Below are 12952 nucleotides of genomic sequence, written 5' to 3'. Positions count from 1 at the left end.
CTACAAAACTCAAATAAAATATAATTTACTTTTACCAAATAACACAAACTCCTCAAAATATAGTAATAGTTGAAACTAAGCTTCATCAAGTATATGCTGCATACTTATTCCATGTGACCGACTTGAAGCACCTTCGAGGAAATATCTCACCTGAAATCAACATGGTAAACTATGACGCATAACATTAAATTATGGAATTAGACTTTTTCTATTTTCCTGTTTTCCTTCACCTCATCTGCTCATGATTATGATTTATTTATTATTTTGGTGGAGACAGCTTACAGCTAAGACAGATTTATTAGGTGGGTATTGTGATTTTAGAAGCTAATAAATTATAGCTAATACTAGGAAGCGAGAGGGGTTTTGGGTTTGACCAGCTCCACCCTAGTCAGTGCGTGGGATGGGCTTCTAGAAATTTTTGTGGGTGGACTCGGTGCTTCGTTGGAGCAGAAGCCAGCGAACCAACCCTCCCCTCTCCACCCCCCTCCGTCTCTTCTTTCGCCTCTCTCTGCTTGACGCCGTCTCCGAGAGGAAGATCGCTTCTGAAGCCACCAATCGATCCAGCAATTCACCAATCCCCTTGGGTTTGGGCCTCCTCCGCCCCCGCCGATTTGTCCCCCGAGGTTTTTCCTCTTTTCTCCTCGTTTTTCTCGCGCCGAATCGCTAAGATCGCAACATTTGCGCTGACTTTGATTTGGATTTGTTTTGCTCCAATCTCTGGGATTCTGGTTCCTGGCGGATTCGGTGGCTCTCATTCACTTGCTTTAAATGCTGAAGATTGTTTCCTTTTGCGATTTTAGCATTTCTTCTTGAACTTCTTTTTTTCCAGGGGTTTGTTGAGGATTGGAGTTGTTTAAATTGGATCTCATTTTGTTTCTCCTGGTGTAATTCGCCATTGGATTCGTTGGTCCGGGAGTTTACTTTTTTCTATATGGGAACGGAGGGAAATAATTGAGAAAGGTTTGACGTCATGGGGGTGATTTGTTCGAAGGGAGCTGCTGTTGATAAATCGCCCAGTGAAAGCACTCTTAACGCTAATGGCCTCAGAGATGATGATATGGTTGATTATGAGCCTTACGGAAGGGAAAAATGCAGTTTAAAGGCTGTGCCGGTGGCTGAAACTATGGGGAAGGGGTTGCATGAACAACCCGACTCGGTGCCCAAAGAACCCCAAGAACCCAAAGAGCCCCAAGAACCCAAAAAGCCGCAGCTGTCCAGAGTTCTTTCCCTAAAATCCAAGTCAACAAAGCCGAAGCCAGCCGCCTCTGGGAAGATCACGACAACCAAGGCAAGTTCTTTCTTGGATAGTTTCCTTGTGTTCTGATTATTATGGGAAAGCATACTGTTTTAAATGACAATATATAAAGAGTGCACGGTGTTTTATGTGGTGCTCCAATGGGGGATTGTTATCTATGGTTATGTATAGGGGTGTAGGGGAATCAGTATGCTTTACCTTGAAGGATTGAACTAAGACATTGGGTTAAATAAATAAGTTCCATTGCGAGTGTGACGCGAAGTCTATTATGAAAATTCACTAGAATGATTCAAGGACAACCGGAAATCAAAGGTTCAAGCCAATCATGTTGTTTGCTGAACTTTGCTGTTTAGGTGATTTTTGGTTCTGTTTAATCATTTTTACACATTTGTTGCATCAAAGAAGCTACAAAACCCACAATATAAACTCCACCTAAATGGTTTCCTAGAAGTTTCTTGTCTTGAGGTTCCATACATAAATATCAGGCAAAAGGCAGAGATCAAAATCTTTGTTCACTATTGATTACTGAGTTTGGGTTTTTGTGTCTATTACCAATATTATGGCATGCCTCTCTTAAGATATGGGGCTGGACTGGATCTTTCTTGCTTATTCCTGTTACAATCCCATCTTAGACCCTTAGAATGCATTATTTGCAACAGTGATGGCTACAAATGTTTTGGAACAAAAAGGGTGGAAAGAAGATGGAGATGGCAGAGTTGTGACATGAAATATTGTGAGCAGGAAAGAAAACTTAAAATTAAGCAAACCAAACCGAATATATATAGGACATGGCTACGAACTAAATTGATCAGAGAAGTGAGTTGACAGGTTAACTTTGCTTAAAATTTGTAGGATATGGGTTGAGTTGTATAATTTGTGGGGATGAACCCAACTTCTGCTTTATATTTTTCGAAAGATTTTTATTAATTTTTTTGTTATCAAACAACTAGAGGTAACCAGGACTGAAGAAGTACTGTGTCTTGCATGTATTATGTTTATTCTGCTGCATCCTAAGGCTTTTGTAACTATGCCCCTTCTGGTATGTGCCAGAACTTGTTATACTATGGTATATTACATTTGTGATGCAGACTACTTGCATGGTTCATGCAATTGGTGGAGAAGAAACAAACAGAAAAGTAAAAGAAGAATAAAAGACTATAAAATTATGTTGAATTTGTTGAACTTCAGTAGATGAGTCAAATCTTCATGTAGGAGATGTCCGCTACTTTTAGAGGCCACTTGCTGTCTAGCCATGGGTAATTTGTGCAACAATCACTTTTAAGGTTACAAAATTCAGGTTCCCGTGGAGCTTGCCTAAAGAAGCACCTAAATCATTCAAATACAATCTTAATGACTCTAGAACTACTGCAGCCTAAGGGTCCTTAACTACAACTTAAATGGGGTTTTTAAACATACTATTAGGCTATTAGCAAATTAGGACCCCAAAACATTGTCAAAGCAGTCCTCCAAGACCTCCAGTAATAACTGGCCTTTCTTCCCCATTTAACCAATGGTACTATGTAAGATTTCAATGATTTGGCCAATTAAATGGCTGCTACCTTATCAAGTAGAGCTTTCCTGAAAACATAAACAGAATGCATCAAGATTCCAAGCTGAAAACAAATAGCACTTGCATTAAAATTGACTCAGAAAAATTGAAAGACTCCAGGCCGGGCAAGGGGATCTCTCGGGACTTCAACGCTAACCTGCACTTTGAACCTGTTTTGATAAACCTTTATCCCAAGACATCTATTATATGTGTCTGTGTAATTTTAAAGTTAAGTTCCTCAGTCCAAGGGTCCCTCCTAGTGTGGTAATATTTTAAGAAAGTCTGTGACGGCATTCTTAGGCATATTATAGTACTCTTGATTTAATGCAATAGGAAGCACATCAAGCTATGAGGGTATGATATTTTTAATTATACCACCCAAGTTTATTGGATGATGTTAGCTTCAACCATGTTTATATGTCGTAATGTTGTTCAAATTAAATTTGGACCTCAGAAACTTACCAATGTTGGATTTTTCGGTTACTCAATTTCATGCTTTATTCACTTATTTTCATATGTATCCAAAAAGTTTTGCATCAAATTAAGCTTCTCACATTATAGAACTGATTTAGATACCTCACTTATTATATTTTTAACAAAGAGCATGAGACATTGCATCAGGCTGGTCTGTGAAACTTTTGTCTCAGTTTTCACTTGCAAATTCTCATGATGATTGAGATGTTGTTGTTAGGTGGCTAATGATGTTCCTGACATTACCAATATGAGTTGAGCCAAATGACATGAAACCATAAATTCAAATTGTGACACCATCTAGTAGTGTTTAAGAAGTTGCATTTCTTGATAATGTTATTTATCCGTGTGGCCTAAATGTTTGTTTCATTTTACTCTTCATTCTGGAATCTAGATGCGAACTTACCAAACCAATATATAACTGCACCTTGTTCCTCTATAATCTTACTCTAATGCCTTGTGGATTGAGGTGAGTACACATAAAGGAAGCTTAGGAGTTGCACCAGTAATATATATGGTGATGAGGGCTGGTCAAATCTTGAAAATGTATTGTCATGTACAAAAGAGCCAAATGTGACTCTGATAAGAAGAGGGTCTAATCGAGTGTTATGGAAGTTTCAAGGTCTGAAAAGCCTGCATTGGAAGCAGGTGCAATCCTTGTTAGAAATGTGTGATGATGAATGATTGGCAAAGATGTAATTGGTTTTTATTCTATTTCTGTTTTTATTTCATCGACCATTGCCGAAAAGTTTTGGTAGGTTGCTGATTTTGTTTGCATCTAATTTATCATACTGCACGCATTCCTCATGTACCTTATTGAAAAAGGTTTGTCTCTGTTTTATTGTTTCTAAAAACCGTTACCTTCACAAGCAAACCCTGGTCTTATTACTTGAACTGTTTCTTCTTCAAGTTTTTAGTAAAGCAACCAACATAGCTAACTATGTTGTTACAGGTCTCAGAAGTCAGCTCACTTTTGGGGAGGGCTGGTACTGCTGGACTTGGAAAAGCAGTGGAGGTTTTGGACACACTTGGTAGTAGCATGACTAGTTTGACCCCCAGTAGTGGGTTTGTTTCAGGGGTCTCAATGAAAGGCAATAAGATATCAATTCTGGCTTTTGAGGTTGCAAACACAATAGTAAAAGGTGCCAATCTCATGCAATCACTTTCAAAAGAAAATATAAAGCATTTGAAAGAAGTCGTTCTTCCCTCAGAAGGTGTGCAACATTTAGTTTCCAAAGATTTGGATGAGTTGCTAAGGATTGCTGCAGCTGATAAAAGGTGTGTAGTGAGCATTAAAGTTTTCCCATTTCAATATGTTTGAGAAGAATCCCTGTTAGATATTACAAAATTGTATTTGCCTTCTTTAAGTGGACTATGTGCATGCCCCCTTTCTCAAGAAATAACTTGTCAGTATTTCATGTCAATTTAACCAGGGAAGAGTTGAGAGTATTTTCTGGAGAAATTGTTCGATTTGGTAATCGTTGTAAAGATCCTCAGTGGCACAACCTGGACCGCTATTTTGCCAAGTAAATATCTCATTAGTTCTGCAGTATATTATTTCTCAACGCAATTTTTACAGCATCTAAAATTTTACTTATATTTTTTGTTTACTTCATCATCATCTAGACTGGAGTCAGAATTTATGCCTCAGAAGCAGCTGAAAGAAACAGCAGCTGGAACTATGCAGAATTTGATGACATTGGTTCGATATACAGCTGTGAGTATTCTTATTTTTTGGTATATAAAGAACAAATCATCGCTTCTATTGTAACTGTTCCTGTTGGTTTCTTCCTGAATGATAAATGTGGATTTTAATTAAAATGTGATCATTAACAAACCATCGCAGTATGATGTTGCATCTAGAAACAGTTGATAAAGATAATGCTTGAACTGCCAACATCCACTTCTTGATGAGGTTAGATAATTCTGGATAGATTTGTTCAAATAGTTTGGAATGGAGACTAAGTTGATTGTCACTTGTGTGATATTCTTTTTGTTGAATAACTACAATATATACTTTGTCATATAAATTGTTGATGTTAGATATTTAAGACCTAAACCTATATCCTAACACTCTTTGGACCTTTATTTATCTATACTTTTTGCTTTTGAGGCAACCCAATATATCTAGCTATATGTTTGTGGAGTCTGTATCAGTTTTTATATGATGATTGTTATTATGACAATAGAAGAATTGTCTTGTGCTGAAAATTACATTTGGTAAGACATTACTCTCATTTATTCCTTGTATCCATTGATGTTTTCTTGCCTTTGGAGAAATCAACCTTTAAAATACAAGTTTGACAGGTTAGTCATGGAACCTGAAGCTTGCTAAAGATAAGTTCACTTGCATACGTGGCACTCTGAAGTGGCAACAGTCAAGTACATAGAATGTGCATGTACAGAAGTACTCATATTGGTGTTTTATTTCTAATTGCTGAAAACTTCCATGCTGAAAGTCACCTGTCATGTAGATAGCAAAATAGCATAACTATATCTATTGATTTTATAAAGAAGTTAACTTTAATTGTCATAGGAATTCACCAGTTACTCTTTTAAGGTTACTGTCTTTCTAGAAATGCCTATACTTTTTACCTCTTTCCATATTTGTTTTGGTTGGTTTTTAACTTATGTTTTGCTCAGGAACTGTACCATGAGTTGCATGCATTGGATAGATTTGAACAAGATTATCAGCGGAAACTTGATGAAGAGAACTTAACTGAAATTCAAAGAGGTATACTGCTTTTGTACCTGAACCTCCCATTTAGTATAGTGTCAAAAGTCCACTTTAAGCTTTTGGTGCATCGAACATTCTTCATATAAGAGATTAATTGTTGTTTTTGGCAAAGAATGATTCTTTATATTAAGTTTTATTGGTGACCTGTGTAAACATGAGATTATCTTGATGAGTACTGAAAACTGAATTATTCTAGATAACCAGTGTTGTTTAAACTTAGTAAGTATATACAAAAAGTAATTATATTATCATAAAATACCAGCACAACACTGTTTGTCCAAATTATATTGGAATTCTTATAGGTTTTTGTGCAGTATGCACTCCATGCAGTACAAATAGCACCTTTTCTTTAGTAAATAATGTTTTAGAGAGAATTCAGAGCATGCCATTTGGAGTCAGAGGAAGGGAAAGTGTCACTAGGTGGTGTAGAATGAACTATGCATTTTTATAATATGAATGTTGTAATGTTGTACTTTTAGAAATGAAGAATGACATGTACAGAATTACAGCTAAGAGGTTGGTGTCCCTTCAAATTGGAGCTCAAATCACCATGCAAGTTACCTCATCAATGAAGCTTAGGACTCCAGGATCTATGGATCACAGCAAATTGATGGGATGCTTATCTCCATTGTTGCTATACTCTCCCGGTTTTGTTTCAATATTTGCTTCAACAGGACATCAAATTATTATTTATTTATGAAGAAAATACCAAAATGTTTGATCTTTATAATATTAATGAACTTCATTAGGTGTTTTCTTTTTTTCAATCATTGACATTGGGCTTATTAGTGTGATATTCGATAACCAGATTCAGCGTTTTCCCAACAGATGAGATAATTTGTGTTGGTTATGTAACTTATGTAATTAATTTTCTACCATGTTATGTCTGTCATTTACCTCTAGGGGACAATCTTCAAATTCTAAGGCAAGAATTGAAGAGCCAACGGAAGCATGTAAAAAGCTTAAAGAAAAAATCACTCTGGTCCAGAATTTTGGAAGAGGTAGGTAGGTAGTATTATTTACATGTCAAAATTTCTATTAGCATATAATTTTATCTGCATGTGTTATTATTTAAAATATTGTTATTTTCTTTCACTGTATGCCCCGTCAATATCATTGCAAACTCTTCCCACATGTAAATATTCTGTATGTTGATCCTTTCTTAAGCATCTAATTTTTATGCCTGGGCTGCCGAATATGGATGTCAGGTGTACGACTAGTTCAAAAAAAAAAAAAGGTTTTCTCTGGAATAACAAACTCATTTACCCTTTTTGTAGGTCATGGAGAAGCTCGTAGACATTGTCCACTTCTTACATCTGCAGATCCATGATGCATTTGGAACTGCTGGTATATTTTTCTAAAATATCACTTGTAACCACTTATATGCAACCATTTTTGTAGTCAGTAATGTAAATATGAGAATAACTATCAACCCTTCATGCTTACCTTTTTGTGCGAAACCAGAACATACGATACAAATAGCATGATCCTAGTTTTTTAAAGGTCCCATAAACGCATATTCTTCATCTGAAGAATGATTGCCTGTAAGTGGATTCTGTGTACCTTCTTTTTACCTCTTTAGTTTAGTTTAAACTAGGTATTTATCATTTATCCTTGGTATAAAATACTTAAGATTTGGTGAAGACTTCAGAATTCTGTTGCTTAAGCATGCAAGTATACAAGTATCAGCATTCATTTATCCTTGGTGAATAATACTTTAGATTTGGTGAAGACTTCAGAATTCTGTTGCTTAAGCATATGAGTATCAGCATTAAAAAAGTTCTTCATATAATAGTGCAGGCCAAGATCTTGGATCCAAGAAGAAACTTAAGGAGACACTCTAAATGAGCTGTCTCAACTTTTCTGTTAGTTATTACAATTCTTCTGAATGTGGTACCTTGCATGCTGTTTTCTTGCTAGTGTATTGCTATAAACTTATCATGGTTTCTAGTATGAGTGCCATTTGTTTGTGTAGGATACAAGCATGAAAAATATAGTTAGTTTGGTTATTCCATCTTTTGGGCTAGCGTAATTGGACATGATCTTCAGCATGTTCAGAATTGTTGTGTAGACTGAGGAGAGTTCCAGCTCTAGATTTAGTGGGCTACCTTCTGGCATATCACATCTGGAATCCTTTTCTTATAAAATTAGTAAATATTCACCTATGAATGGCATCTATAAGCTTTCTATTATAAAGTAGCTGATCGCATGACTATTTATTAAAATGGTCCAAGATATGATGGGTATATTTTGGAACAACACTGAATGTGTAAAAGGGACGCATGAGAAACAGTAATTTTGATAAGTTGTATTTCTTTATTAAAATAGAAATATCAGTGCCATATTTCTACTTATATGTAGGCCCAACTTTGTGTCAGTGAAATGAGACTCTTCACCTATACCGATGTTTGCTCGATTGATTTTTATGCCCTTGGGTTATACCTCCTTGTTAAGGGAAAATTCTTAATTTGTTTGAAGCACTTGGGTGCAGCCTCTTGTCAGTTAAGAGGCTCATGAATCAGTTAAGTATCAAGTCAAATTGGGGAGTTATTTGATTGGCCCAAATTTTGTATGTTAGATGACTTTAGTTTGGGGGAAGTGGATTATCTGGTAAGAAACATGATATTCTAATGTTTTTGAGCAATTGATTTTGCAAAGATCAGAGTCGATGCAAACATAGAATTAAACATGAAAAGACAGGTTCAAAAGGATAATTGCAAGATTAAGGGTGAGCCCATTAGGTAATATCAAATCAAGAAAACATAAAGAATACTCCTTTTAACTTATGCATAACTTGTCAACCTTTTCCTTTCCTGGATTTAGTGTCTTTCAGCTTGAGCTATGATATAAACTGGATTCAGATTTATTAATGAATCTAATTGGAAGACAATTGCATTTCTTTGCCCCTCTTTAACTTGAACCTTTGTATTGGTGGTTCTGGAGTTTTCTCACCAGCAACACTTTTAAAGGCGGGGTGGTTCTCGCATGTAGATGCTTTATTTGATTAAAATCTTACAGAGCAGCTTGTACTTGCTTATCTGTTTGATGTGAAAGGGGAGCTTTGTTGGTTATTCATTTTTTTTTTTTGGAAGTTTAATGTGAATTCATTCATTCCTACCTCGACTAAGTTGACTGATTGCTGTAACTACATGCTTATTTTGATGGGGATACCTATGCCAATTTTGCTGTTGCATTCTGGATGTTGAACAATTTGTTCATGCCAGTACCTTCCACTATGATGTCAACTTGCCTCTTGCAATAGTGTCTAATTTTTGAAAATTTTTTAGCCATGTTTCATTCTCATGATATGTTAATTGTATCAAATTTCAGATGAAGATAAACCTGAGAGGGGGTCCAACAGTCATCAAAGATTAGGGTCAGCTGGTCTTGCATTGCATTATGCAAATGTCATTACTCAAATTGACACACTTGTAAGTTCTTTTATGTTGACATTTACTATCAATGCATGCATGTTGATTGCTAAATGCTGTTTCTATTTAGTTGTTTCAAGAAATCAATTTTTCATGTTGTGGAAAAGTAATTTGTGAAATTGTTTTCTCAGATTATTGATACTTGGAAACTCTTCTAACTTCTATCACTTGCTTAAAAGCTGGACCCATCAATCCAAATGTGGACAAATACTTGGATCATGCTTGCACTTTGAATATTTATCTCCTATTTATTCATGCTGAATCTTCCTTCTGTAAAGAGGGATCCAGTTGCCACCTTCAAGGGATCGCTTAACTTACACTTTTCTGAGCCACCTTTATGGTGTGATTTTTGTCACTTTTGTTGAAATAACGTCTTTATTATCTTCTTTCTTTAATATGCTATCTTCTGCTAATACTATATTTTGATTAGTGTCATGGAAAATCTGTCTGACAAACATGTGGTCTTAACAGGTATCACGATCAAGTTCTGTGCCTCCGAACACAAGGATGCATTGTACCAAGCACTACCTCCCAGCATAAAATCTGCTTTACGTGCCAAGTTACAATCATTTCAGGTCAAGGAAGGGGTATGTGATTATAGCTTTTACCTGTGCTGGTTAAGAGAAAAATTGACTTGCGATCTGATGAATCCACACTATATAAGATTTTTATTTTTTGTACTGTTTCCTTTTTGACTGCTAGCTCACGGTTTCTCAAATCAAAGCTGAAATGGAGAAAACGTTGCAATGGCTTGTTCCAGTTGCCAATAATACAACCAGGTAATGTCATTATTGCCTATGTTTACATTTATATGAGGCACTAATGCAGTATCTTTTTAACTGCCTGGAATCTTGGATCTGTTCAATGATACCCTTTTCTCTTCATGTCTGTGGCTGCATTACAATCCTCAGAGCGCACCATGGCTTTGGTTGGGTTGGTGAGTGGGCGAACACAGGGTTAGTAGCTACTTCATTTCTCTTTTGCCTTGTTTTATGAGAATCTCGACATCTGCTGCATTCATGAGCAAGCTGTTTCAGATTTATCATCATCATCAGCAGCATTAAATGATGTTTCAGGACTGAGTTTAATCATAAACAAGCTGGGCAGACTGACTTCATCAAGATAGAGACGCTTCACCATGCAGACAAGGATAAAACTGACGCATACATACTTGACTTGGTGGTGTGGCTTCACCATCTAATTAGCCAGTGTAGATCTGGCAATGGAGGTATCAAGTCTCCCATTAAATCCCCAATTCGTTCTCCCACAAAGAAGAGCTTGGTAATTTCTTTGGTACAGAACAAGTCCATCAACCCAACATCCATGCTGACCCAAGAAGACCAAGAAATGTTACGATATGTCAACTTCAGAAAACTTACGCCTGGCATAAGTAAAAGCCAGGAATTTGACACTGCCAAGTCAAGATTGAGCAAGCATGACAGGTTGAGCAAGAGCAGTAGTCATTCTCCAACAAGTGAAAGTACAAATGAACTCTCTTGGTCGAGGAATCCATCAGTGGCCCCCATTATTAATTTTGACATTGATAGGATTAAAGTTTTGGATGTAATTGATAGAGTGGAAAAACTTTAGCAACTACGAAATGTATACGAAGCCGCATGACATGCATGTGCATTGAGAGTTAGCATTCAGGGTACAATGGGATTATTGGTAGAGGATTCTCTTGGATTGGGCAGAGGGAGTAATGTAAGATAAACAAGAGTGGCAGAAGGGATGGGTATATGTCTTTGTACACAGCAATGGTGATCATGGTTGATTTGTGTTATATACAGGGGAATTGCTGCATCTTATATGCAAAATTCAGAGAAAGGAATTGGGTTGCATCACCTGAGCTTGTAAAAGGGATGTAGTGATTTTTCTAATAATCAATTTTTAGTTATTTTTCTATCATCGTCTATCCATTACTGTGCTAATTCTCAAGTAAAATGGCACTCTGAACTGGATTGTCGTGAAAGTCCAGCAGTTTATGTTGTTATGGTTGTTAAAGTCTTCAAATTTTAGATATGCTATTTGCTTCTTCAGGTCAGTAATTAAATCAAACAAATTTTGGAATATGAAATATCATAACATTTTAATTAAAAAGGGCTTATCGGAGAGATTCACCTCATTAACTGATTGTCGGGGTTTTACTCATAAGAATTGACAAATAGAACTACATTTTTTGACAACACTTCTATTTCTTCAAAGGAAAACTATATTTTGTGAAGGAAATAAGGAAAAAGATGAGCGAAAAAGCTAGATCATGCTATTTTGATTTTTTTAAAATAATTTTTAAAATAGATAAAAAATATATTTCAATTATTTTGAGATAAATATGCTGTGTAGGAACAAATTGTTATCTAAGAACTTTTCAATTTGCATCTCAAGATTGGTTGGATAGCATCAGGTGCAAGTAGGAAAAAGAAAATTGCTTGTTGTAGCTTTCAGTTGTTTGATTAAGCAACGACTGTTTTGTTTTTATAAGAATAACAGAATTGCAGGTTTGAGGACGGGCTTATCACTATCAAAAACCTGCAACATTGTTTGGTTGTAAAGAGATTCCTAATAGCGTCGATCTGCTACCAGTGAAGTGCAAAATGATCTCTCTCGAACTGGATGCCATTCTCTCGGAGGACTTGGAAACATTTTAAGCAGACTGATGCAAGCATGGTGGTAATTGGCAGGTCCATGCGGAAGCTGATATCAATGTCCACATGCCGATGCACAAGCATTTAAATGCATACGCACATAAAAAGAAAAAAAAGAGAAAGGAAATAAAAAAGAGAACGCACGAGCATTTAAAAGAAACATTGAGAAAAAAAAGAAAATAAAATAAAAAAAAGGATGCACGAACATTAGAAGCATACGTACAAAAAAGAAAAAAAAAAAGAGAAAAAGAGGACCACAATGACGACAGCTACAACAAAGCAGCTTACAGGATCTGTGCACCACACGTGGGTTAGGTGGGTGGTTTATTTTTTATTTTTATTTTTATTTTTTTATGTGGGTGGTTTATTAAAAGCCCGGTTTGGCATGCTGGGGTACGTAAAGCATTATACATTTCATAATGAAAGATAAATTTTATGTAAAATATTTTTTTGTCTAGATTCTTTATGTTTTACTTTTTCATTATTTTTCGGGTACCCATGGGGGAGATATGCCTGTACGCAGGAAAGGACTGGCTGCGCATCCATGAAGTAATATCATCGATCCTATTCACAAGTTACGCATCCATGGAGCACTACAAGACTCACGGACAGAGTCCGTTCCATGAGTTGCATGACACTGTAACAACCACCTTCCAAGTTGGCTCCGAGGCAGGTTAAATTGGACGACCGCTCCAGACCCCAGATCTAGATTTTGTATTGACATTTCAATAAGATACAAAGATGATTTTCTATAATATTATAATAAAAAAATAATTAAATAGATTAATGATAGATTTTATACACTGCTTAACGAATATATTTATAGAAAATTATTGCACGTAGATTAATTTTTCAATAATAATT

At 36.0% G+C, this 12952-nt stretch overlaps 1 protein-coding gene across 1 annotated transcript; it reads left to right on the top strand.

Annotated features, from left to right (window-relative positions):
• Positions 1-393: 393 nt before the first annotated feature.
• On the top strand, positions 394-11182 carry LOC105051848 (protein PSK SIMULATOR 1). Its single transcript, XM_010932482.4, is given in 14 exon segments — positions 394-623; positions 830-1288; positions 4228-4553; positions 4709-4801; positions 4902-4992; positions 5919-6009; positions 6916-7013; positions 7290-7359; positions 9343-9443; positions 9915-9945; positions 9948-10030; positions 10146-10222; positions 10355-10399; positions 10520-11182. Coding segments are annotated over 13 exon segments (1938 nt in total). The 5' UTR covers positions 394-623; positions 830-970; the 3' UTR covers positions 11034-11182.
• Positions 11183-12952: the final 1770 nt, after the last annotated feature.

The sequence above is a fragment of the Elaeis guineensis genome, chromosome 9, assembly GCF_000442705.2.
Source record: "Elaeis guineensis isolate ETL-2024a chromosome 9, EG11, whole genome shotgun sequence".
Lineage (NCBI taxonomy): Eukaryota > Viridiplantae > Streptophyta > Magnoliopsida > Arecales > Arecaceae > Elaeis > Elaeis guineensis.
This window is presented reverse-complemented; position numbering and strand designations above follow the sequence as displayed.